Genomic DNA, 27,188 nt, shown 5'->3' on the forward strand with positions numbered 1-27,188 from the left:
ACCTGTGCTGGGGATGAAATGCTCTTTTGGAAGGCAATGATTTAAGTAAAAGGATATGGTTTGGTTTTTTCCCCCCCATGTATGTCAATCCTTCGCTACTTATGTCCCCATTTGCATGTCAAGATTTCTGGGTTATTGTGAACTAGCTGCTTGTTAGTACAAAGTTCATTGTCCAATCTTGGTTCAGGAGCATGTACAATTCAGCTGTAATCCAAAAGTCCCACTTCCAGATCTGGAGAAGCCTTGTGGCACAGCAGTTAAACTTCAGAACTGCTGTGAAGACTGCTCATAATCTGAGTTTGATCCTTGACTCAGGTAGCTGGCTCAAGGTGCTTTCCATCCTTCCAAGGTCAACAAACTGAGTACCCAGCCTGTGGGTGGCTGGGAACAAAGTGTAGCTTGCATAATTAAACTCTAAACTGCCCAGAGAACACTATGGGATGGTATATAAGTAACGCACTTTGCTTTGCTTTGTTTACTTCTGTGAACAGCAGAAGCAGAGTGGGAATGAGCAGGATGTGTGTACTAGTGTGGATGCCGTTCACAATAAGCCAGTATTACCTCGGAATCATGGCTTACTGTTATGCATGAACATAATCTTTCTGTCTCTACCAGTAACTGATGCGAGTCACAGGACCAATTGTTGGTGTCACTTATTCACTCATATTCAAGAGACTTATTTTTTATAGATCCTGCTAAGGAGAATCTGTATGAAGATATAAAAGTGAAGCCTCTTTGGAGAATCCCATCTACTTGGAAGTTGCCTCCTGCCCGGAACACCATCAAACCACCCAAGGTGAGTATACATTTAACAATGTCTCTGCCCACCATCCCTGCCTAAGTGTGGATCTTGAGCCTGTGCTTCATAGGATCGGGCTTTAGCATGCTGAGAGAATACTGTATCATGGAATTGCTTCAGACAACATCTCTCTGTCTTTCACTGACCTTCAGCTAAATGTGTGAACTGCTAACATTGAAAAGCACTGTGTTTTTGAAGGACGTATTAGGCTGCAACAGTTTCTCTGCCCATGCACTAGATACTACTTTGTGCAGCCTGCAGTTAAATCCGTAGCTGTAATCTGTAGTGCTGGTTTTATGGATTGGTAAACCGTAAAGAACTGCAAGAGAGGAACTGTGTCAGTACATAGAAGAAATGCAATGGTGGCTTGTTAGGGCTTGACAAAACAGACTTGTTAGGTGGTCCCCTTGAGTGGGCCTGTGGAGACATCCTGGTCTACATGGGATTATTTGTACCTAATTAGGAATGCCATTCATTCTGAAGTGAAGGAAACAACTTCCTATCTGCACATGAAGTTAATTCAGTGGTAGACCAAATGCTTTGCATAGAAAGGATTCCAGGTCCCATTCCTGAAAATTCCAGTAAATTAGGAAAGACCTTGAAGAATTACTGTCCGTCACTATGGTAGATGATGCTATGGCAGGTGAAACAAGGGGCTGGCTCATTATAAGGCAGCTTCCTGTATTCAGGTTGCGGTGCATGAGTGCCAGACATACCTGGGTCCTACCGCTTGTACCCACGCTGCCTACTGCAATTGATTCAGAATCTCTGTGACCTCCATTTGCTTTGTGTAGACTTCACATTCTATTCCTATGTGTTTCGTCAAGCCCTAACAAGTCTGTTCTTTAAAAACAAAAGCAACTTCTAGTGTATTTTTGTACATTTCGCTATTCTCCCTATTGGAGGGGGAGGAGCAATCTTTGTTTGTTTAGTTTTTTTGTTGCTGGCTTTCCCTTCTTCACCCTGCCCTCTGCCACCATTGCATTTCTTCTCATAGGATTGTGGTCTTCATGCTTTGTTGTGGCTATGGGGTCTTTTATGGTGTTTGCATTATCATTTCCAGAAGGAGGGGTCCCTTTACGTAGACAGAAAACTCTACCCCATCTATTTCTGCTTCCCTTAAAAGTTTCCATAATTCAGATCTGAGCACAACGAATGACAGCCAAACTAGACATAATGATAAACACATCAGTAGAAGATCTGTCTCTCTTATTCCAAATGATCAACAGTGAAAGGATTAAGAACTCAGCACAGGCTGGAACTGTGGCATGCTGGTAGGGGTTAGGTTATTTTTGGCCCCTTCTGACTATAGTGGCAGCAAAACTCACCCCCTTCCATGCAGCTATTAATTGTAAGAGAGAAGCTCCCATTACAGCTCACTGTAGTCTTGAATAGAACTACAGTGCCACCACAGTGGCAATTAAAAAAGAAAAGGGTAGACCCAGCATCCAACGATATGTATAGTTTGGTCCTGAGAAATACTTTTATATTTAACAAAGAGGAGATCCTTGAGGAGACTTCCCTGCTTGTGCTACTCCCCCTAACCCAGGGATTATTTCCATCTTTTCTGTCTCGTATTCACTACGATAAAAAACAGGCACTCCATTGGCAAAATTCTTTGTTTTGAACAGTATGCGTCCTCAAGCTTTCTTGGTAAAGCCTTTTTTCACTCTCAGTTTCTCCAATTTTATTTTCTTCAGCTCCCTCCTAAGCCACACTTCCTTCATCGCAAAACATTGGAACTGAAGACCACACGGATTTGCCTGCGTGGGAAGCTGGCAAAGGACACAACTCTACCCGTTACGTTGACTGAATGGAAGTTCTTCAAAGCAGGCGAGGCTGGAAGCAGGATAAGAAAGAATCTTCCCCGGGTGAGGAACAGTGAGTCAGCTGAATAATATTTCATTGTGGGGCAAATGCAGTTCCCCCCACCCTTCATCCCCTACTATAGGCCCCTGTTGTCATTGTGGCTGTTACACTGCTAATGGAAAAGATCACAACTTCTGTTTGTTTGCCCACTCCAGAACAGAGCTTGGAAAACTACCTTTTTGAACTGCAAAAGAGAGAATTCCTTAGCCACCGTGGCCACTAACCAAGCTGGTTGGCGAATTCTAGAAATTGTGCTCTAAAAAAACAATGCCGGTTTCATAATCTTTTTCTTTTTGTTCATCACATTTGTATTTCACTCCTCCACTAAAGGTCACCATGTCTCACTTGCAACCCACAAACGTATTACCTTCACTCTGCTGTGTATTTTTCCCTTGTGGATTAGCCCAGCTGTCTTTGCTTTTCATTGTAAGTAGGAAGGTTACATTGGACTGATGTCACTGGCCCAAGTGAGGGGAATTGAATTGAATCTGCATGAATCAAGTCTAGCACTTAGCTGGACTAAGTGGAGTTTCCAAATTTGGCTACACATGGACTTATTTAATTTCCTTCTTTCCTCCCTGCAGTGCACTTCTGCCCTGAAATATTTTTGGAGGGGTGTGGCATATGCTTTGTGCTGGGACTGGCCTGTAAGATTACTTGCAGTATTAATTCCACAGCACACATTAATTGTAAATGAAGTACTAAGTATCTAACCAATGAAGAGAGTCAAGAAATTAAATATCTTTTTATTTTATTTGAAGTTCACTAGGAATTCTAGCAGGGAAGATAATTTTAAAAGCATTAGCTTGAGAGGGTATCTGAAGCTGAGTTCAGCTGTGATCACTTTGTTGATCTGTCTGTTGCTCCCTTGTTCTGTGTAGGCAGCCATTCAGGCTCATTAACAACCTGACACAAGCAGTAATGAGCAGTATGCAGCTAATGCACAATTAATGCCCTTTTACACTGAGAGTTACTTGTTTTCCTTTGTTTCAACAATAGGCCATATTGAAGCTGTTTGCAAAAGTCTCAAAATGACCTCAAGTTCATTTGGTTTTCCTTGGTGCTCCTTATTCTGGATTTAACGTTTAACCTCCAAATTCATTTTGTGGCTTAAAACTGCTGAGTAGTTTGTTAAGAATGAGACTGTTTCATAAAACTTCAATACATTTTCCTGATGTCCTTTTTGCCACTCCCTTCCGTGGGTGAGTGAGTAACGAAGATGCATGTGTTGTGCAGTCAGAGAACCAAGAAATGACTGATTTTTATGCTGCCTACACACTGCAGGAATTAGACTCTTGTCCAATCAATGTCTTTTTGATCAGTTTCCATAGACTTGCACTAATTTTGAACAGCATGTAAACAGATGCATGTGTATGCATATACACACAGATACACACATAGAGTTATCTTGCAGCATTTCTTTTATTGAAGTACTGATCAGTTCTTTTAGCAACTTCTTAGTAAGGAAACATTGTGAAGAGGCCATGGCTCAGAAACTGTTGCCTAACCAGGGATTTAAGAATAGGAGCCCCAAAATTTGGCCTCCCACCTACTTGAGACCAAAGGACAGATCCCAGCCATACAGCCTAGTGAGAATCTATTTCTGCTATGACTGAGAGAATTAGGGGTGGAGGAATACTGTAACATATATTCCAAGCCAGACTTGCTGCATTTCTAAGGGTTACACATTAGTGTATCTGGTGCATGCAAAGATTATTATAAATACTGAGCCAGGGGGAATGGTGAAATGTCCCATGTAAACATCCTTCTTCATATATATTGAGTCTGCTTAAAGATTCTCTGACTGCCCCCCAAAATATGGGAGTAATTTACTTGGAGAGGAACTGCATGTTATTCTGTCACCCAGAACTTGTCGGACTTGGCCACAGCTGCTGGAGGGATGCCCACATGAGCCAGGAAAGCATCTCAGTCAACCCCAGCAGAAAAGTATTTGCTGCCTTCTCCAGCATTCTGACACTATGGCTTCAGCTTTTATCTCTGCTCCTGGGTTCATGAAGTCTCCAGAAATGGTGCACGAGAGTTTGCTCTTAATAAAGTGTGGAACAGAGACGAGTGTTTCCAAGTACACAGTGCATGCATGCCAAGAAACACCAGTGCACTGTAGACTATCATAGCTCTTTGGTGTGTGTGTGTACTTCCCCTGTGATTTTAGGATTGGTGATTAGACAAGTCGCTTTTGTAGACTAGAACTTCCAAACTTCCCCAGCCAACATATCCATTGTACATGCCTGGTGGAATAATATTGGAGTTTTAGTCCCCCCAAAATAACTTTTCCAAGCTCTTCTGCACCCTCCCCTCGTCATCCTTTGCATGTTTTATCTCAATAAACAGTAATGTAGCTAAGTGACCATAGAAATTGTCAGGAGGGTCTTCGACCAGCAGAATTAAGATCAAGGCTGGGAAAACTCTGGAGGAGTGGAAGAGAGTGAGAAGGAAGCTCAAGGAGGAAACACAGTGCTTCCTGTGTAAGGGCAGCTGTGCCCTAAGGTCATGCTTCACTCCGCGTGTGCTGCCTGGGCCCAGGACGATAGACTGGATCTCCACAGCCGCTTATTTCAATGTCCGCCCAACTCTGTTTGGGATGCTCCGGTCACAGAAAGGGTTGGGACTGTGAACACAATGATCTGGTGCTTGTCTCTTCCTTTCCCCTTCTCTTTTTGCATATATATGTATATATGGTGATGAGAACAGTTGGACCCCACCCTACTGCATTTGCTTGGAATGTTGGATGCATTCTTAAAGCTGGGCAAGAGAGAACTTGGCCTGCATGCCACGTTTAAAATAGTAAAGCGGTTCAGCCAGAGAGGAGAGCACCAGCAAGTTGTGACTTGATGTGCTGCTGAGGCAGAGAGAGTCTTGCTTGCAAGTATCTTGAGATACCAAACACGTTGTGTAACACTTGATACGTTGGGTTGTTTGTTTGTTTGTTTACTTATGCATCTGTCTTTACCACCCCATTCATGTGAACACTCTGGGCAGTTCACACCATGTAGTAAAATCATATACTGTAATTATAAACCACATGCAATAAAAATACCACAAAAACACTGTTGCTATAGCTAAACCAATAAACCTACCTTTAAATAAAATTATAGAAATTAAAGCACATTTAAACATCTGAAGGCAGCTTTATATATATCTGTCTTGATTAGCTTCTTAAAAACTGAGAGGGATGGCACCTAGTGCACTTCTGTGTCGGGGGTGGGCAGTTAATTTCTATAAGGGGGGTCACATGAAAAATCTGAACTGTGTTCGGGGGCCGAACCAACTTTACTTAAAAATAAAATGAAACAGTGATGTTATGATTGTTTTTATTTTAAACTTGTTAATCTTCACAAATACTAAAGAGTTTTTTTTGCGGTGTGTTCAAGATAAGCAACTGATCAACTTTAGACAAAAAGCTATAAATGGTTTTGATGTTCAAAACTGTCCATGGGCCGGACAGGAGCGGCTTGTGGGCCGTATGTGGCCCTCAGGCCGCACTTTGCCCAGGTCTGCTCTATGTGAAGCTTATTCCAGAGGAAAGGAGCCATGACCGAGAAAGCTGGGTTCCTGGTGCTAGTTCTTTGGGTCTCCTTGGGTGTTACAGTTTTTAGCATCAAGGATTGTGGGGAGCAGGTGGGACAAGTCGCTGTTTCGTGGGAGAGATGTTCCAACAAATATTGAGGTCCTAAACTGTTAAGGGCTTGACCAGCACCTTGAACTGGGCACAGAAAATAACAGGGAGCCAATGAAGATGTGCCACGGCTGGGGTTGTGTGTCCATATCTGCTGTTACCTGTAATCAGTTTGGGAGCTGCATTTTGAACCTGCTGAAGATTTTGTACTGGCTTCAAGGGCAGCCATATGTGGAAAATGTTACCGTAATCTATTTTAGGGATTACCAGTGCATGAACTGCTGTTATTAGGCTTTTTTTTATCCAAGTAGAGGTGCAGTTGGGCAATTAACCAACTGTTCATTAAAGGTACTCTTGGCCACAGCAGATATTTGTGACTCCATAGAGGGAGCTGGGTCCAAGAGTACCCCAAGCTGCAAAGTCCATTCTTCAGAAAGAGTGTAATCACCTTGAGGCTAGGCAAATGCCCCTCAAACTAGTCCGACTGTCCTTGCAACACTAGGACTGCTGTCTTATCTGGATTCAGTTTGTTTATTGGCCCTCATCCAGTCCATTATTGATGCCAGACAGCGCTCAGGCACCTTGTACAGCATCATCTGTAGATGAAGAAAAGGGGAGACAGAGCTGTGTGTCATGGCAACAAACTCCAGATCTCCACATGACCTCTCCCAGCAACTTCATGTGGATATTAAAAAACCATTGGGGAAATGGCTGATCCCTGCGGGGCCCCATAACGGAGGTCCCAAGGGGTAGACATTGCCTCCTCAAGCTGTACCATCTGGGATCAGCCCTTGAGAAAGGACTCGAACCACTGGGGGGAAAAGGCCACAAATCCTGAACCCAGTAGCTGTGATTGTCAATATCAAAGACCACAGAAAGATCCAGGAGGATCACCAGGGTCACACTCCCTCTGTCTACCTCCCTCAGAAAACTGCCTTACAGGGGTTCATACTTTTGCACTTCTTATCATTATTATCTATTTATTAATAGCAATTATATCCTACCTTTCCTACTTATTAGTTCAGTTGTATCCCACCCTTCCTCCCATGAGCTCAAAGTGACATTACCCCACTTCTGTACACTCTGTTTTCTCAACAACCCTATGGGTTAGGTCAGCCTGAGAGTGTAACAGGCCCAAGGTCACCTAGTGAGTTTCACATCTGAGCAGGATTTGAACCCAGGTCCTCCAAGTTCTAGTCTAACACTAACCACTGCACACATGCTGGCCCCATTTTGCACTGGGTTTCATTCTCACTGGAATGTGAATGGAGTACTGAAGACAAAGATATAGGAGGTTGAAAGTCAAAATGTACTGCAGTTTAGCTATTAAGGACCCGAGGTGGCTAACAGCATTATTGCGATTCCAAATGGGATGTTGATAAAGTTGTATATTGAAAAGTGCAGTAGCCAATACCAGCAGAACATTTTTTTTAAAAAAAGTCGAAAGAGGATTTTCATGTGAGTGAACAGATTCTAGAATGGTAACAGGCTTTGTGTCAGTCAAGGTTTCTGAGACTCCTGGGCCCCTAAATCTGTACAACATTGCTTACGGTTATTCATATGGCCATGTTGTGAAATTGGCTTTGTCCAGGAAGACTGCCAATACCTCTGCAAGCATGGAGTTGAATAGGAGAAAGACTGTGGATGCAATAAACACACCATCCTACTGCATACATTGGACAGTTGTCTGTTATTAGTTTTTCTAGCAGTCTGAAGATTTTGTTTCTCTGTGTACTTTGGTACTGAAATCACGTCCATTACAGGAGTTCTGGTGCCATATAGCTTCAGAGCAGCTGCAAACACCATTTGTTCTTCTCCTTTTAAATTATGGTTTGTCTTGTTGCTACCAAAATGTAAGCCACATTATTCAGTATGCTTTCTAGATTGATTAGTGCATCTTTAGCATGGGCTTGGTAACTGTTCTGTCGAATTCCCTACCATAAATCTCATGAGACAGGTCTGTGAATGAAAGACCTTTTGGTCATTACTTGAGAACTCGTAAGCCATGTGGCCCTTCTTAATTTCCACTTGGGACTTAATTATTTATTTACTTGGGTTTCAGCTTGTGTTGAAGATACAGGAAATATTTGACTCCAAACGAGGGAAGAAGCGGGTGAAGTTGCTGACACAGACAGGAAAAGAAGTTTCTTCAGCCAGAGGTATAGATGCTGAGCTGTGTGCACTTTTCCTAGTGTAATACCTAATGGTACTAGGAGGAAACTAGTCATAGACAAGTCCTCTGTGTGCTTCATTTCTTAATGTATTAATTGCAAACTACATTTTCCTGTTGTCTCCTTTCCTATATGAGTTTGGAATTTCCACAGGCCCATATTCAGCATGGCTCTCTGGGACTTGGGGAGTTATTATAATAATAATTTTTAAAAAACTTGCTCAAGCTCTGTGCTTGCAATGCATCTTCATGTAATCTGCATTTTGCAATCAAAGGTTAATCGTTTGCCTACCAGGTTGATGCATCCTTTCTCAGTTCTTTGCCTTGCTCAACATGTAAGTGCCTCCCTAAAGGATATAATGAGCTTTACTTGCTCTATTTAACACTTGGTGTCTGTGTTATAAGACATACCTTTTCTGGACAGTGCAGCTGTGACCAGGTTTCGATGCATAATAGCCCATGATGGATCATCAGCTGCCTTCCAGCATTTCCTATTCCCATCCTGCTGGCAAATTCTGATGGAAACTTCCTCTCGTTTCAGGTGAAACTAATGGATATGAGAGTGAACCAGAGAATCTGCCAAAAAGTGAGTGAATGAGTCACCAAAGCTGAGCCAGCTCATGGGGCATAATTACAATCGCTGGAGCACTTGTTGGAATGCTTGCTGGGAGTGGCCGGGCTATGTAAAGCCTCTGCCATGGTGGCCAGTGGCAGGACATAGTGGGGAGCAGGGAGCCCTTTGGGTCATAGGTATATGGGCTGTTTGCTTCTGGAAAGTAGATTAACAGTGTGTGCTCAGAAGCTGCTTGTGAGACTTATGGTGGACATTTCTTCCAGCACCTGGGATAGTGCTTTCTTGGCACCTACCTGTACTAACATATTAGCATGAAGATTGCATTCCTGGGATTCCAATGGAAATAATAAAGACATTTCCAGAAAAGAAGCTCAGTAATGTAGGTCAGGCTTATCTACAATACAGCTGTCACCCCTTATTCGTCTTTTTCTGCATTGGGTCTCTGCAGGTGACTGTTGGTTATACCCTAAAGCAGTGGTTCCCAAACTTGGATTCCCAGATGTTCTTGAATTAAACTCCAGGAAGCCTTCACCTTAGCTGTGCTGTCCAGGATATTTCTGGGAGTTGTAGTCCAAGAACATCTAGGGACCCAAGGTTGAGAATCACTGCCCTAGAATATTCCCAGGTTGTGCAATAAGAAGGCCCAAACAGTACTGCTACCTCTTATAAAACTAATAATGGATGGTAAAGGTAAAGGTTCCCCTTGACATCTAGTCCAGTTGTGTCCGACTCTAGGCCACGGTGCTCATCCCCGTCTCCAAGCTGTAGAGCCAAGCGTTTGTCCGTAGACAGTTTCTGTGGTCACGTGGCCAGTGCTACTAGGCACAGAACGCCTTTATCTTCCCACCATTTATCTACTTGCATTTACATGCTTTGAAACTGCTAGGTTGGCAGGAAATATTGGATAGTAGTGAGGGATAAATATTGGCATATCCCAGCACCCTCTGTAGAAATGTTGGACTTCATGGGTATACAAGAATGGAAATCACTGCAGAAAGGTCAATGCACAAAGAGCTCCTTCAGGGTGGGAAGTTTTTCAGAGTAGGAATTCTTCTTAGGACTCATCCACACATTGATGATGCCTCTGGTTGTTCTGATATATTTTTGGTTGTACGTTTGAATATATCTCTGGTATTGGAATCCATATAGGAGGAGGGTATTTGTTGCTGGATATATTGGGGAAGTTCTGAGTTGTCCACAAATGTGGAATTACTCCCTGATACAGTATTTTATTTCCAACACAGATTGCCCACCCGTCTTCTCTGCCCCTTTCCAGCCTATTTCAGTCTCTCCTTCCTTCCTTCCTTCCTTCCTTCCCTCCCTCCCTCCCTCCCTCCCTCCCTTGTCCACAGAGTGCAGGGGTGGAGACTGACCAGAAGAAACCCCACAAGGAAATATAATCAGTTGATACCCACACACAGTGTGCGGAACAGCGCAGACTAACACTTTCTAGGGGCCAGATAAGCTGGTCTTGCACAGGAGCAAAGCAGAAGAAAAATACATCACGGGTATTAGTAGTGTAGAAAACCCTGGAAAGAAAGAGAGTTTTTTTTGGTGCTGCTTTGACTCTTGGGTGCAAGAAAAGTTGAATAAATGCTCAGGGTGGACAGGCTTCTGGAAGGAAGATGTATAGTGTCTGTTAGATCTGAAGGAATGTGGTTCAAATAAAAGAGCAGCACCCGCTGTGAAAATTGTAGTCTCTGTGTGTTTTTGCCACGCCATGTCTGAGAAAGAGGTATGCAATTTCTGGCACAATGTGCTTGTATGTGATGACACAAGCAGCCAGTGTTTTTAACCAGTCCATACAACTGTGGGCCTTTGAGTGTACAGCCACAGCATGGCAGAATCTGCAGTCTCTAAACTGGGCCAAATGATCTCCTCCTTAAGCAAACCCAACAATGGTGACTACAAAAACACGAGAGCCCTCGCGTTCTTCTCTGTGCAGCTTGGCACTCGCATCTGGGATTTGCAAAGTCCACCAGTCAAGAAAGCAAGCACCTGCATTGTCAGACTGCGGAAAAGATAAGAAGGAAGGCATTTGGATGCAGCATATTGGAAGAGGGGATAGCAGAAGTTTTGTAGTTGTGGGCCAAGGGATAAGTTCCCTAGAATTGTTGTTTCATTTCCAGAAGTTCAGGGGAGCCAGAATGAACATCTATCCAGGAAAGAAAGAATTACACTTAGGAGGTTTTGCCATTGAAGAGATTGGATTAGATGACCTTTGAGGTACTTTCTAACTCCATGATTCTATAAAATGGTGGGCAGCAATGCACATTAAGAGGCTATTTTCTCTTCTGGTCAAATGACCCTTTCGAGAACTCTTTTTGCTGAAGCTGTGGCCCAGTGGTTCTGCGCTCTATAGCCTCCTGCAAGATTGTGAAACACCCTTTGCTGGGAAAAAGGAGTAATGGAGTCAAATTATACATAATGGTTGACTCTTTATCCAAAGCTTGCATGTAAACACTGGAGGAAGAACAACGAGAGGAGCAGGCTTCAAACTGGCTCTGCATCATGACTCAACTGCCCTAGTTGGCACCAGTGACTCGACACACCAACATTTCCTGCTTTCCATGCCTGGAAGCTGTTATAGCTAAAGTCTGTCTGTAGCTTAGTGCAGCAAGACATTGTTAGCATCCACCACAGTAAAGCCTGTTGCAATGTTTTCCTTACTTCTTTCCCACAAACACTTTTGTGCAGACAATCAGATAAACTGGATATTGTCGATGGGAGGAGAGAGTATGAAACCTGGTTTAAGAGATAATAGTTATACTACTTCCTTTGCCATCCATTAAGTATGTGTTGTTGGAGTTTTCTCAAGTCTGGAGCTGCTCCTTGCTGGAATGGGAGGCTTTGTGATAGATCACTGGGGTGAAGGGGAGGATACCAGCTCTGTTCTGCTATTAGGCTCTGCTGCTTGCTGGCTTAGATATGTTTCGTCTTGGATTGGGTAGTATAGCCAGGTTGGCTGCAAAATTGTCCCTCTTTGGCTACTGTTTGGCAAAAAGGCCATGGGTTTTTGGAGGGAGGAGGTTTGCCCTGTCTTCAGCGCTCCCACTGACCTTCTTCATAACCTTGGGTAGATCTATTGGTTGAATGGAAGCTATGCTGCCTGCCTTGCTAAAGCAGTGAAAGAGCGGTTTCTCTCCTCCAGGTCGCCACAAGCGCCTCCTGCAAGTACAGGCACAGTCCAAGAGGAATCCACACTACCAAACACTGGAGCGGGACCTCATTGAATTCCAGGAGCAGCAACTCTTTGAGCTCTTTGTAGTGGTGTCCCTACAGAAGAAGCCATCAGAGGGTACCTACACCCCACAAATTATACAACAGTTTCCTAATAAGGTAGGTTTTATAGCACTGTTGCTATCTAGCCTAACCCTCCCGTCAGTTATGCATGCATTTGGTACAAGGTAGGTTGAACTGGTGGACAGGATCTTGTATTTTAATAACATTTAACAGTGTATCACAACAACAACAAATGTTTGGCGAATCAAAGGATGCATGAGTATTGTTGCTGCTTGTCTGTTACCAGTATTCAGGAATCATTTTTCTAATTTCTTGACTGCCACAGGAACAAAGTAGCTGAAACTGTTATTGCCACACTTGAAATATTTGGGGGATGAGGGGATGTTTTCATGGATTTGGCAGGAGACCAACATGTGAAATAAATAACTCAGCATGCAATTCTTACTTTTTTAAAATAAAAGTGCTAATTAGCTCTACACAGACTTTCATTTAGGACCATCCAATGGCGTAGAATATTATTCACTGTGCTTGATGTTAGCAAAAAAAAAAAAAAAAAAAACACACCCTGAAAAGCAGTGACGCAGAATATTTGTAATCAGTTTCTTTTCCATTTTTCTTCTCTGTAGCAATATATTTATATGTTGAATGAATAAAAGCACAAGCATGCGATCTGTTTTTGGGTTTTTTTAGTTGATCTCTGTGTGTAAATAATAATAAATCAACTTTTACAAGTTCTATGATCAGGCTGTGGTATGGCGTGAGTGGTGAAGTGCTGATTTAGCTGATGAGGCTTAGTCTTCTCTGCAGAACATGTTGTATGAATCTAGCGCAGTTTGCCAGAAGGTTTGGAAAGAACCTTGGCTTGTTTTGAGAAAACATGTGTTAGATTCCAGTGCTGCATGGTTGGAGGTGGGTGCGGGTGTGGAAGGAAGTGCAGCAAAGTTAACTGTAATCCCAGAGCTACACTGACCTCATCCAGCCTGCTGTGGATAACAAAAACAGGGTGGGGAATGTGTTGGCCTACATTGCTCGGAAGACACAATGAGCGGCGGCCCACCACCTCATGTGGCTGTTGGGTTCTTTGCAGCACTGCAGACAAAGTGGCTGGCCTTTTGCCAATCTGTTTGCCTTCTCTCTGCCTGGTAGACGTTTTCCAGGAGGCTAACCAGATTCCCACAGGAGGGACTTTTGGGCTGGCATCTAGTGGGAAACATTGCCCTCGTAATTATGGAGTAGCGATTATAATGTGAGCACAGTGGTTACAACGCTGAAAATAGCTTTCTTTCCAAACAATCTGCCAGTCACTTCCTTGCCTGGACTCTGCAATGAAACAAGGCTGCTGGAAAGCCTTGGCTGATCTTTGTTGTGAGGCAGGCTAGATTTGGAGTGCGGGGGGGGGGGGGCGTTGTAATTTCTTCCGCACTGACGGTCTTGATAGAATTGCATCATGGAACTGTGAAGCCTTAGCTAACTAGCACACTCTTGTTTACAGACAGAAATTGTCTAGGAGTGGGGTGTGTGGATTCTGGGAGCTGTTTTCCAAAAAGTGATGTTTCCAAGCTTACTTTGAAGTCACAGATTTTTTTTCCCACAAGTGCCTGAGATTATTGTGATGTCCTAGGAACTGTTGTTCAGCACATTTGCCCTTTCTGCTCTTGTTGTGAAATTGATGTCACCTAACTTTTCCTTGGGTTGGTGACTTTTTCCTTTTTTTCAAATCAAAAAATTCAAGTGAAAAAACAATTTGTGGAAGGGTAAAACTAATGGGGGAGGGGGATTTGGTATAACAGAAGTATTGTCTGCCTTGTCTGCATCAGATTGGGTCACTGTGAAAGGAGGAAAATATTTCGCAAGCCCTGTTTGTGCCTGTTCAGTAACATGACATGTTTTCCCCCTCTGTAGCCTGACCATCCCTTTCGACAGTCCAAGGACACAGAAGAGAGACTGAAGGTCATCCCCAAATTCTGTTTCCCTGACCCCAAAGATTGGTGCCCAATGTCAGAATTAAAAAGGTGAGTGACTTTGAAAGGGTTTTTTCTTTATTTATGAATCCAGGTGAAGCAGTGAATATTTTGTAGGTTTTCGGTTTCTGACCCAAAGCAAACCATTCATTCAAGGGTGAGTAGCAATGTTGGAAATAGAAGAGACACACTTAGATGTTGAAATGTAGAGTTTAGCTGCCCTTCAGAACAAATTCCAAATCTCCGTTTTCATACAGTTTTGCAACTTTTACATCAGAGATCAGGAATGTTGCATTTTAAGACTAAAACTCCCAGAATCTCCCAGCCAGCATGTCTCCCAGCTGACATGCTGCATGGAGGATTCTGGGAGTTGTAGTCCAGATCTTCCTGATCTCAGACAAAGGATATTGGGTAGAATTGGGTACGTCTTTGACTAATTAGAGGGGAAAAAAGGTACCTCGGTTGTCATCTTCTCATTTATTACTTTCTGTCCTTGCTGCCCTTTCTTTACTGCAGTGTCACAGTGTCTAGAGTAGAAATGGGCATGAAATGAACCATGAATAAAAAAACCCAATGAATCGGGCTGGTTCTAGTTCATTTTGTGACCCAGTTCAGGGATCCTGTTTTGCCAAAGCACAACAGAACACTGATTTTTCTCCCTTTGGCATTTTGTTTGCTTCAGCAAAAGGGGATGACCACCAGCCCCCTTCCCGCTACCCTGTCACCTCTGCCTATATGCTCCTACCACTGCCTCATGGCTGCCAGCCTCAGAGGCTGTGAGCCCAGCTTTCTTGCCAGGAGCTGCCCTCTGCCCTGGAGCATGCGCTTCCGGCAGCAGTGGCGGAGGTGGGAGGTGGAGGTGGCAGGAGCAGGTCGGGTCCCCCCGGCACAAATATAAGGGTTCGTCGTTAGTCAGAAATCTTCACAAATACCAGTTTTCCAGTTTGTTCCAATCTCTAGTCTAGCAATGTTGCTGGCCATAAATTTCCCATTCTGGTTGTCTACTCCAGTGGGTTCTCTGTGAGGGTATCATAAGAAGGGCATTTATTGGCTGACAGTTCTGGTATTCTGTGGTAGGGCAGAGTTTCTGGGAGGCAAAAAACGGACACATTATCTGTTTAAAATATTTAGAAGTTCTGGGCAATCCTGAATATTTTTGTACACAGGAACTGGAAAAAGACAGGATGGCTTATATCCAGCGTTAAGTCAAAGTGGTGTAACTAGGTCCCTGCAAGATAGGTTATCTTTGCTTTCTGTGCTTCCTCAGTCTCGTAATTGTTGTTTTCCTTCGTCCAGCGAAACCTTTTCCTTTGTGTTGACTGGTGAGGACGGCAGCCGCTGGTTCGGATACTGCAAGAAGCTCTTGGTAAGTGGCACTCTTTGAGGCCAGTGTGGAAATGGTACCCTGGTGGATGAAGGGTTGCTTGCTTATTAACAGTCCTGAGGGCTTAGGTGGCGTTGGGTGCTGCAAACAACAGTTAGCAGCCTCAGTATATAAGCCAAATGAAGGTGGGAACAGATCCTCAGCCTAGCATATTGCAGACAAAAGAAGAGAGAGATCCACTAATGGAGGCCGAAGCAATAACGGTGAATGTTCCTTAGCAATCTGGTCATCTGGCATATCCTGCCACTTGCGCCTAACAGTCTGCTTTTGTTGTCTTTTAGCCAGAAGGAAAAGGAAAGCGGCTCCCTGAGGTGTACTGCATGGTAAGCCGCTTAGGCTGCTTCAACCTTTTCTCTAAGGTGAGTGAACTACAGTTATAGCAAACATAGCTCTTTAAATTAGCCAGAGTGTGGTCAGAAGTCAATGTTTTCTTTTCCTCAGTTGCCCTTTGGAACTCTAAAACTGCTGTTTGCCTCCTCAGAGGTCATAGGCAGATGGTAAATTATGGACAATGATTTAAACAGACAGTACTTCATATCTGGAAAATGTTCCCCTTTTACCCAGTTTACTTTCTGTATTATGATCATTCATATCAGACGTTGAAAGCTGAAGGCCCTTGTGCCTGTGGGTGGGCTTTAGGCATAGGACTGGGTGGCACTGCGGGCTAAACCGCAGAAGCCTCTGTGCTGTAAGGTCTGTAGATCTTCAGCTGTAAGATTGAATCCATGTGACGGAGTGAGCACCCATTGCTTGTCCCAGCTCCCGCCAACCTAGTGGTTCGAAAGCATGCAAATGCAAGTAGATAAATAGGGACCACTTCGGTGGGAAGGTAACAGCGTTCTGTGTCTAAGTCGCACTGGCCTTGTGACCACGGAAAATTGTCTTCAGACAAAACGCTGGCTCTATGGCTTGGATGGGGATGAGCACCGCCCCCTAGAGTCGAACACGACTGGACAAAAATTGTCAAGGGGAACCTTTACCTTTACCTTACTTCATATCTGGAAAATCATTCATATCAGACGTTGAAAGCTGAAGGCCCTTGTGCCTGTGGGTGGGCTTTAGGCATAGGACTGGGTGCCAAGTGGAGTGTCATGGGCATTCGGGTATTTTTCATAGGATTTGGGGGGTCAGAATGTCCCTGTTCTGACCTAGGGCAGTCGTTCTCCACCTTTGGCCTTCCAGATTTTTTTTAGACTTCAGCTCCCAAAATCCATGACCACTGGCCATGCTGGCTGAAACTCTGTGAGATGAAATCTAAACCTGCAGAGAAGCAAGAGTTAAGGACCACTTCTTTAAGGTTGATCCCACTGTGCTTCCACATTACTCCAAGCAAACTATTTTTCATTTAGAACTTCCAAACTATAAAACAAATGGGCTATGCGTGCTGCAAAAAAAGAGATGGAATATGTGTGGCTTTAACACTTAAGAAACATGTGCAGTGGCAGGGCAGGGCAGATGGCCAAATCCTGGCCAAAATGCTGAGAGCAAAATTTGAAAATGATACACATAAACTAGAGAGGTGAAAGAATGGGAGTGAAACAGGAGGAAAAGGTAGAGAGACTTTTATTTTGGGACCACTGCATATAACACAGAACATCTATGCTGTCGACGAAAGCTTGCGAAAGTGACATTGCAGTCCTCTTTGCTGCTTCTCATTTGTCGTGTAGCCAAGATGAACCAGTCCTATAACAGAAAATTCTGCTTTTGCAGATCTTAGATGAAGTGGAGAAAAGGCGTGAAATGTCCCCAGCCCTTGTGCATCCCTTCATGCGCAGCGTCATGGAAGCTCCATTCCCTGCTCCTGGGCGCACCATAACTGTGAAGAGCTTCCTACCAGGAGCTGGAAATGAGGTAAGAGCAAAGATACTGTGTGTTTCCTTCTGAGTCTTATCATGCAAACTCCCTCCATCATTTATGGAGTATTATGGGGGTCCAGATGATGACCTATTCCACTTGTGATTCCCCTTGAATTTTTCCCCTCACATCTCTTTCCTGCTTTGCTTTCTTTTCCTAATTACTTCAGGTGAAAAAGGCACAGCACCTTTCTGTTAGCAGCACTAGGAGCCCTTCTGCTGGAAAAGTGTTCTGCTTGCCTATGTGTGAAAGGAGCAATTCCACTAGAGATGCCAGGATTATTTCACTGACCGAAGTAGAGTTGGTCCTGTCATTAGTCAGAGTTAAGTGGCTGTCTCAGGCAGCAGAGCTTTGGATATCACTGCAGACGAGTCCTCTGTTATGGTTTAGGACCTGGAAGTTTGGATTCAGGCCTGATATGATTTGATTTGGATCCGAATCACGATTGGGAAATCTTCACATGTCCTATTGATTTGCATGAGAAAATAAATATAGCTATAACCTCCCCCCCCCCCAGATATGCATGGAATTTTGGAAATTAGTAGCCCTCTGAGAGAAGATTATTCCTTTCAAATTGTAGACAAAAAGATCTAGGGTGGTGGTGGTGGTGGTTATAATAGATATTTTTAATATTTTTGTTGAAAACACACTTTTGTTATTTTCTCACATAAGTATGTGAAATATAGGCATACTGTAGGCTCTTCTGAACTAATGATTCCTAACAAGATTCATACAGATAGATCCAGACGTTTTTAAAAACTGTTTTACTTAATTATTCTTAGCATGTGTGTTACATTTCTGCCAACTTTTCTGGTGAAATTCTTGTCTGAAATTGCAAGCTACAGTCAGTGAGCAAAGTCTGGCTGAACTCCCTCTTTTCCATCTTATGACCTTGGTGTTTTCTTTGTGTGGAGTTACTTATCAGTATTTTGGAGCTGCAGTCATTGGCTTTCTTATAATATTGGAATCACTGACTCAGTCTGAAACAGTTTGGATTGCTCTGGATATGTTTTGGACCAATTTACTCTGGACTCGATTCAAATTGCTTTAAATCAGCCCAGTTCAGCTCAGAATTCAGCTGACTGAATTGAACTGATTCAGTTGCACAGTGCTAGGTTTTGCTTCTTGAAATGGCGGGAAATTCTTACTGTAGTTATGTCAGTTATTGTCAGGAGGAAGGAAAAGGCATATGAGATTTTTCACCTGAGGTGCTGAAATAACTTGAGAGACTAAAAGTACTGTGCATTTTCCTTTCAGCAAAGGAGAGCCATTTATTGCTCCACCTCAGGCAACAAGGAAATCAGTTTACATAGAGTGGATTTACTACTTTATTTGCCCTTGTAATAAGCTTTGGATTGTGTTTTACTCTCTCATTTGCATTCCTATTAAATGTTTTGGATCTGGAGAAAACAGGATCCAAAACATGGTTCTTAACCATGACTCCTTTTCTCTTTTTTTAGGTGATTGAGCTTTGCCGTCCACTAGATTCCCGGTTGGAGCATGTTGACTTTGAATGTCTGTTTAAGTGCCTCAGTGTCTCTCACCTAATCCAAGTCTGTGCTTCTCTCCTGCTGGAAAGGAGAGTGATTTTTGTTGCTGACAATCTAAGGTAAGGCATAAATAATGGTTCCACTCCATAGTTTTGTGCTATTTACACTTGAAAAGTCCTGTAGTGTTTCCTTTTCTTTTGGTTAAACCATCTAGGTCAGCTTTATTTCCTCCAAACTGAATCATTCTCCTTTCCTGTCTGAAAGCTGTCTTTGTGTGTCCATGTACATCCAATTCAGCCCTGAAGTTCACTACTTTCAGTGTGTGATGCTACATTAATGAATAGCATGTATTTTTTTTATTTTTTGCGAAGAGCCACTCAGTGCATCATATTTTAGCTTGTGTCTGTGCTGAATTACTTCCTCTAGGCTTTGGATGCTTTTCAATTTTTGGAAATTTCATAAGCTGACAAATGTTTCATGTCTTGTGTTCTCCATCTAGCACCTTGTCCAAATGTGGTCATGCTGTGGTTGCAACACTTTACCCGTTCACCTGGCAACACACCTATATCCCTGTCCTGCCGGCTTCCATGATAGACATTGTCTGCTCACCTACCCCATTCCTTATTGGCATTCTCTCCTGCTCCTTAACCCACCTCCAGGACCTGCCTATAGAAGAGGTGAGTGTTCTTGGAATGCCTTGGGAAGGAATGCCCAGAGGGTGGCAATGTCCCAGCAACATTTTAGAAGAGGTGTAGGTAAGGTTTGTGGGCATGATTCTGTGACCAGTTCATTTTCAATAACATGCTGAGTTATTTGTCATGACCCACACATGCATGTACTTTCAGTCCATCTGTGAATTGTGAGTCACACCTTGATATCTCTAGTCCATTGGTGAAAGGTCAATCACACATTGGTCTCATCTGCTGGTGTATGGCTTTGTGTGACACAATGTCTTGTCCCAGTTCCTATTCTTAAAACCAATTCAATCAGTACCAAGATACTGGAAGATCTCAGGGCTCATTAGTAGCTCCCACTCCTTGTTCTTCAGTTTATGTTTTTTAGCCCTGCTCAGCTGTTATTAGAGCAGGCATATTTACCATGGATAAAGGACAGTGCATTAGTCCCTCATACAACTGTTTCTTATTTAATTGCTCTCCTGTATGTGGAGGGTGATGAATCTAAAGATGAAAGCCCCAACTATCTGTAGGGACTATCCATATGAACTGGAACCCTGGAAAATCCATATCCCAATTTATGTGGAGAACATCCACAGATATCAGGGACTCTTTAGACTTATTGTTCCCTGTTTGTAGGACAGTAATGAATCTGGAAATGGCAGGGAGGGAATGCTGTCCCCTACTCTCATAGGGCTTTCTCCCCCCCAAGTAGACGTTGTTTAGAGGGGCGGGGTAAAAATTGAATCAATAAATAAAATAAATAAATCTGTAGGGGCATTAAATGTCTTGATAATGACTGAATACATTTATCAATATCAGTATGATCAGCACAGTGCATGGGGCCTAGAAGTTACCCTACTCCCTTCCTGAAAGTCCTGGGGATTCTACACTCTTCTTCCCTCATAGAATAACTGTGTGCCTCTTCATCTTCTCCAGGTACTGATCGTTGATCTCTGTGCTGATAAATTTTTGCAGCAGGTGAGTAATTTGGCTTGTTTTACATGTTGCTCTTCAAGCAAGCTGAACAATTTTTTTTCCATTATAGTGTTACTCAGGGGGTAGGCTTATGGGAACAAATATATGAAATACAAAAATATGAATGTGTGTGACATGGAAAGACCAGAATCATAGAATCGTGAAGCTGGAAGGGTCCCATAAGACCATCGAGGCCAATCCCCTGCTCAATGCAGGAATACAAGCCAAAGGATATTTGCCAGGATATTTGTCTAAATCTCTCTTGAATGCCTCCAGTGTTAGAGCAACATCTCTTAAGGTAATTGATTCCACTGCTGTACTGCTCTTACAGTTAGGAGGTTTTTCCTGATATTCAACCAATGTGCTGACTCTTTCTTAAAATGAAACATGAGGGGAGCTGCAAATAGCACTGGCTGCAGTGGTGAGGCAGAGGAGGATTTAATACATTCATCATCTTCTCAATCCTTCCCTGCGAGAGGCTGAGCAGCATTAATCCTTTTAGGATTTTGGCACCTGGCTAGGGTGGTTGATAGTCCCATGCTTGTTAACAAATCATGGTTGCCTTGTCTATTATTATCTGTATCCCTTTCTGGTCATAACTGTCACCACCATGGAGTGTGCTTGCTATTGTAACAATTCTATGGTGTCAAGACAAGTCTGACTTATGATAACCCTTTACAGGGTTTTCTAGGTATAGGGTACTCAGAATTGATTTCTAGGTACATTCTGGAACTGTGCAACTTGTCCAAGACTACACAGGCTGGCTCTTCTTTCAGGCAGCACAGTGGGAAATTGAACACCCAACCTCTGGCTCTGCAATCGTGTATGCAACACACTGAACAATATATAAATATGGTGGACTTGTCTGAAGAAGTGGATTTTGATTCACAAAAGCTCACACTGAAATAAAGCTGTTAGTCTTTGAAATGCCACAATATTTTTCTTTTCCCTCCCCCCCCCTCATCTCACATCTCCCGCTCTTCCCACCCAACCCCTTCCCTCTCCTTTTTTCTCATTTAATTTTGACAACATGCTGAGACAGGCTAACATAGCTGCTTCTCTGAAAAATTTTAAGCATTGTTAGTCTTGCTATTTATGGTCTGGAAAGAGGTTTGCTTCCATATTGAAAGAATTGGGAATCCTGATGTCTGGGGAATTTAAACCATTATTAACTATACATTTAATCCAGATTTGCACACTACAGACTAGGCTTAATTTTAAATAGAAATGAAACCTTCCAAACTCCTCAATAAGACTTCATGGACAGTGCATAGAAGTGTGCAAGCCTGACTTTATGACTGGCAGGAGTGTAGGTTTTATACACAATCCCACCGACAATTCACTGCTTTGAAACTGCTGTTTGCAAATGGAGAGAAGCTGCAATTGGTACTATAGCTTCCGAAGCTAGAGTGTTTGATTCCTTCTTTCATTGGTCCCAATCCTGATACGTACTCTGTGGCTACTACAGTGGTGCCTCACACAACGATGTTAATTGGTTCCAAAAAAATCAACGTTGTGTGAAACATCGTTCTGTGAAACACCATTTCTCATAGGAATGCATTGAAAAGCGGTTAATCCGTTCCAATTGAAACGGATTGCCATCGTTCAGTGAAAATCCCCATAGGAAACATCGTTGAGTGAAACAATGTTTCCTATATTGGAATGTATTGAAGCCGACTCAATACATTTCAATGCCTTTGCGAAGTCCTTTTTTGCTCCTGTAAAAGTGTCTTACAATGTTTGGATGCTGTTTTAAATGATTGCAATGGTTAGTCTACCTCCGGAAACCTATGCAAACTGATTTTGGTGTTGTTCTGACACTTTGTTAATTTATGATGATTTTTTGTTTTTTCCATTGGAAACCATTAGACAGACCATCCAATGGTTTCCAATGGAGAAAATTCAAAAAATCATCATAAATTAACGAAGTGTCAGAACAACACCAAAATCAGTTTGCATAGGTTTCAGGAGGTGGACTAACCATTGCAATCATTTAAAACAGCGTCCAAACATTGTAAGACACTTTTACAGGAGCGAAAAGGGAGATGGTTGTGTGAAAATCCCCCATAGGAAACATCGCTGTGTGAGGCAGCAAATTTAACAGAAAAAGGCATCGTTGTGTGAATTCATCGTTGTGTGAGGCACTCGTTGTGCGAGGCACCACTGTATTTACAAATACAGATATAAACATGCACAAGGCATCTGTAGCATAAAATATTGGTTACATTCCTGTTGCTTAGTGTATTAAGTCACAACTAGAAGAGGCCCTTTGAATCAGTGGGGATTTGGTGAATCAGCTCTAGAAGTTGGGGGATTTGTCTTAGTCTACGAACCTGCTGGTCCACTTACCACACAGTGTGCAGCGCTGGCATCATCATTAGTGAGCCAAGCCTGGCAGTAGCCTGGCTGCCACAGTCCTGCCTCCAAGCTTGCCCGGTGACTCCAGCAAAGTGGTGGGATGACAAGTCTCCTTGCTGAGCTGTGGAGTCACTGGGCGAGCAGAGAGGTGGAGCTGCGGCAGCTGGGCCACTGCCGTGATTGGTGCGCTGGCTATGACACCAGCCATGTGCACCATGCAGTAATTTGGCTGGCAGGTTGTGGGGGCAGGAGGTAATCATTCTGGCCACCTGTGCCAGTGGGATTTGTCTTCGAAGACAAACCCCCATCTCTAGTCAATGGGCCTGCTTTATTTGTGATTTACTGTACTAAGTAGTAGAATTGCAGCTATATCTTGGCACTTAGAAATCTTATCTCTCCCTCTCTATTTTCTGCATTTCCTCTCCATGAGACTTCTTTTCTTCATTGTCTAGACAGTCAAAGCTTCCTGTGGATAACTGTTCTTAAAATAATCACTCACAATGTCAATCTCTGCTGATCTCCATTTTCCTCCTGTTGGCCAAAGGAGTTGCTCTCATAGGCAAAACATGCAAAGACTGAAAAAAAATTTCAGGGTAACATTCCACAAAGGAGAAGTAAATGGTTTTGGCCTTTATGGTTCAAACACGCACTCTGAGCTCAGAGTTCACTTTGGCCTTCAGGATGTTTGGAAGATTGCTTTTTTTTGCAGGATCTAGTATTTCAGTGCCTCAGAATTAAGACTTGTGTTTTTTTATTGCAATTCCCAGAGTATACCTGCACACTTGGCCAGTTCTAGGACCCTTTGCATGTCTAACACTGAACTTCCCCATGTCCATTAACATTTGCAGCTGATTACTAACCTTAGATTGATGTTGTTTCTATGCTGCTGTCAGTGTGCATGGTGTTTTCACACAGTAATATAAGCAAAATACAGGATTCTGCCACCAAGAATCTCCGTTTAGGTTAGGCAGTGGCTGAAATGTGAGCAGTAGGGAGCAAGACAGAGGCAAAGACAGAAGTATTGTCCAAGTGCAAAAGTTGGTACTTTGACTTAGAGTTTATTTCAGTTCAGAATGGAAATTTAAAGGGTTAGACCAAAGGCTGTTTAGAAGACATGATTTTTTGAGCTGCAGTTTGAAGAAGAAAAAGTTGGCATCAAGAAGTGGTAGATACATGAATATGTGAATTCCAGGGAGGCACAGAGGAATGAGCAATCTTTTAAGGTTGGGGCAGAAAGCAGAGCTTGGAGGGAAAAAATTAATTGCTTGTCACTTGAAACTGGACTGAGAACTGTTTGCTTCAGTACATAAAGTTGTCTTCAATTTTAAGCAATTTCTGGACACATGCACATTAAGGAGATATGGCCTTATGAGTTTCCCTGACTTGTAGATTTTTTTCTCTCTTTCGACATTCTACTTCATTTCTCAGCACCAGATATCTGCAATAGTTGTGTCAACTTTTGCCATGTTTTGTTTTTATACTGTATGTAGAATCTGTTTTTAAACCCAGTTTTATTTTGTTTCACTCTTTCATCCTGTATAGTCATAAGAACACTGGTATTATTTCATATTGCAATCCACACCATCCACCAGTTATTTTTGTGTCCCATTTCTGAATGCAGCAAGTTATTTACCTGCCTCATTTTTGCTGCTTTTTATTTTAAAGGTTTCAGATGAAGATGAAATTCTACCTCACAAGCTGCAAGCTGCACTCACACAGATCTTGGAGGAAAGGAATGAAATCTTGTCTCAGGAGCGAAGTTATACACAAGGTAATTGAATTAGAAACTCAAAGTATCATGATTTATAATGTCTGTGTTAACTTTTTGACCTGAAGGCTCCAGTGCTTGCTGTTGAATTCCTAAACTGAGGAATAGGAACTGAGCTCAGTGGGTCTCAGATAGGTTGAAATGGAAAAGCTCCATTGCTTTAACGACACATGGAGCTAAATCTCATTATTAGTCCCTGCTATAGTTGAGTGGGAAAAGAGCGGGAAAAGCTGTACGGGATACAATTTCGAAAATGATACAATGATTTCAATACGAATCCAAGGCAGACTTTTCAACATCACAGTAATCCAAGTTTATGCAGCAACCACCCATGCTGAAATGGACAAATTGTATGAAGACTTACAACACCTTCTACAACTGACACCAAAGAAGATGTCCTTCTCATTATAGGGGACTGGGATGCTAAAGTAGGGAGTCAAGAGATAAAAGGAACAACAGGGAAGTTTGGCCTTGGAGTTCAAAACAAAGCAGGGCAAAGGTTAATAGAGATTTGTCAAGAGAACAAGCTGGTCATCACAAACACTCTTTTCCAACAACACAAGAGGTGACTCTATACATGGATATCACCAGATAGGCAATACCGAAATCAGATCGATTTTGTTCTCTGCAGCCAAAGATGGAGAAGCTCTATACAGTTAGCAAAAACAAGACCTGGAGCTGATTGTGGTTCTGATCATCAGCTTCTAATAGCAAAACTCAAGCTTAAACTGAAAAAAGTAGGAAAAACCATGGGGCTAGTCAGGTATAATCTAAACCAAATCCCTTATGAATACACAGTGGAAGTGAAGAACAATTTTAGGAACTAGATTTGGTGGACAGAGTGCCTGGATAACTGTGGCTGGAGGCTTGTAACATTGTGCAGGAGGCAGCAACAAAAACCATCCCAAAGAAAAGAAAATGCAAGAAAGCAAAGTGGCTGTCCAACGAGGCCTTACAAATAACAGAGAAAAGAAGGGAAACAAAATGCAAGGGAGATAGGGAAAGTTATAGAAAATTGAACACAGACTTCCAAAGAATAGCAAGGAGAGACAAGAGGGCCTTCTTAAATGAACAGTGCAAGGATATAGAGGAAAATAATAGAAAGGGGAAACCCAGAGATCCGTTCAAGAAAACTGGAGATATTAAAGGAACATTTTGTGCAAAGATGGACATGATAAAGGACAAAAATGGAAGGGACCTCACAGAAGCAGAAGACATCAAGAAGAGGTGGCAAGAATACACAGAGGAACTATACCAGAAAGATTTGGATATCCCGGACAACCCAGACAATGTAGTTGCTGACCTAGAGCCAGACATCCTGGAGAGTGAAGTCAAATGGGCCTTAGAAAGCTTGGCTAACAACAAGGCCAGTGGAGGTGATGGCATTCCAGTTGAACTATTTAAAATCTTAAAAGACGACACTGTTAAGGCGCTGCACTCAATATGCCAGCAAATTTAGAAATCTCAGCAGTGGCCAGATGACTGGAAAAGATCAGTCTACATCCCAATCCCAAAGAAGAGCAGTGCCAAAGAATGCTCCAACTATTGTACAATTGCACTCATTTCACACACTAGCAAGGTTATGCTCAAAATCTTACAAGGTAGGCTTCAGCAGTATGTGGACCAAGAACTCCCAGATGTACAAGCTGGATTTTGAAGGGGCAGAGGAACTAGAGACCAAATTGCTAACATGCGCTGGATTATGGAGAAAACCAGAGAGTTCCAGAAAAATATCTACTTCTGCTTCATTGACTACGTATCAGAAGCCTTTGACTGTGTCAACCACAACAAACTATGGCAAGTTCTTGAAGAAATGGGAGTGCCTGACCACCTTATCTATCTTCTGAGAAATCTATATGTGGGACAGGAAGCAACAGTTAGAATTGGATATGGAACAACTGATTGGTTCAACATTGGGAAAGGAGTATGACAAGGCTGTATATTGTCTCCCTGCTTATTTAACTTACATGCAGAATACATCATGAGAAAGGCAGGACTGGGTGAATCCCAAGCCGGAATTAAGATTGCCAGAAGAAATATCAACAACTACAGATATGCAGACGATACCACTCACAGAAAGTGAGGAGGAATTAAAGAACACAGGGTGGCCTGGCATGCTCTGGTCCATGGGGTCACAAAGAGTCGGACACAACTTAACGACTAAACAACATCAACAATAGTTGACCTGTTCAATCAATGGCTATTCTTTGTTAAATTTTGATTTGACAAGACCCCTTCATAGGTCTGAATTCCTAGTGCATTGTGCACAGAGAATAAGAGAAACGCCTGTGGAAAGTACCTCTTTCCCTCTATGAAAAATGGAAAACCACACATTTGTACTTATATCAGTCCTCATCACACTTGAGGATGAGTTCAGATTCCTAGAGTTTTATGAAGCCAACGCCTGACATTCCATCCTGTATGTCAGT

General features: G+C 42.7%; 1 protein-coding gene across 2 annotated transcripts in view; it reads left to right on the forward strand.

Moving 5' to 3' along the window:
* The window catches only part of DENND2C (DENN domain containing 2C), a 77,106-nt gene that overhangs the window by 42,284 nt on the left and 7,634 nt on the right, over positions 1–27,188 (forward strand). For both annotated transcript variants that reach the window (XM_020780559.3, XM_020780558.3), the window contains exons 4-16: positions 690–796; positions 2,500–2,670; positions 8,368–8,464; positions 9,017–9,061; positions 12,201–12,388; positions 14,195–14,304; positions 15,550–15,619; positions 15,919–15,996; positions 17,348–17,488; positions 18,952–19,100; positions 19,481–19,658; positions 20,595–20,636; positions 24,657–24,762. In XM_020780559.3, the coding sequence (XP_020636218.3) occupies positions 690–796; positions 2,500–2,670; positions 8,368–8,464; positions 9,017–9,061; positions 12,201–12,388; positions 14,195–14,304; positions 15,550–15,619; positions 15,919–15,996; positions 17,348–17,488; positions 18,952–19,100; positions 19,481–19,658; positions 20,595–20,636; positions 24,657–24,762 (1,482 nt within the window). The remainder of the gene's footprint in view (positions 1–689; positions 797–2,499; positions 2,671–8,367; positions 8,465–9,016; positions 9,062–12,200; positions 12,389–14,194; positions 14,305–15,549; positions 15,620–15,918; positions 15,997–17,347; positions 17,489–18,951; positions 19,101–19,480; positions 19,659–20,594; positions 20,637–24,656; positions 24,763–27,188) is intronic.

This window comes from Pogona vitticeps, chromosome 4 (genome assembly GCF_051106095.1).
Source record: "Pogona vitticeps strain Pit_001003342236 chromosome 4, PviZW2.1, whole genome shotgun sequence".
Taxonomy (NCBI): domain Eukaryota; kingdom Metazoa; phylum Chordata; class Lepidosauria; order Squamata; family Agamidae; genus Pogona; species Pogona vitticeps.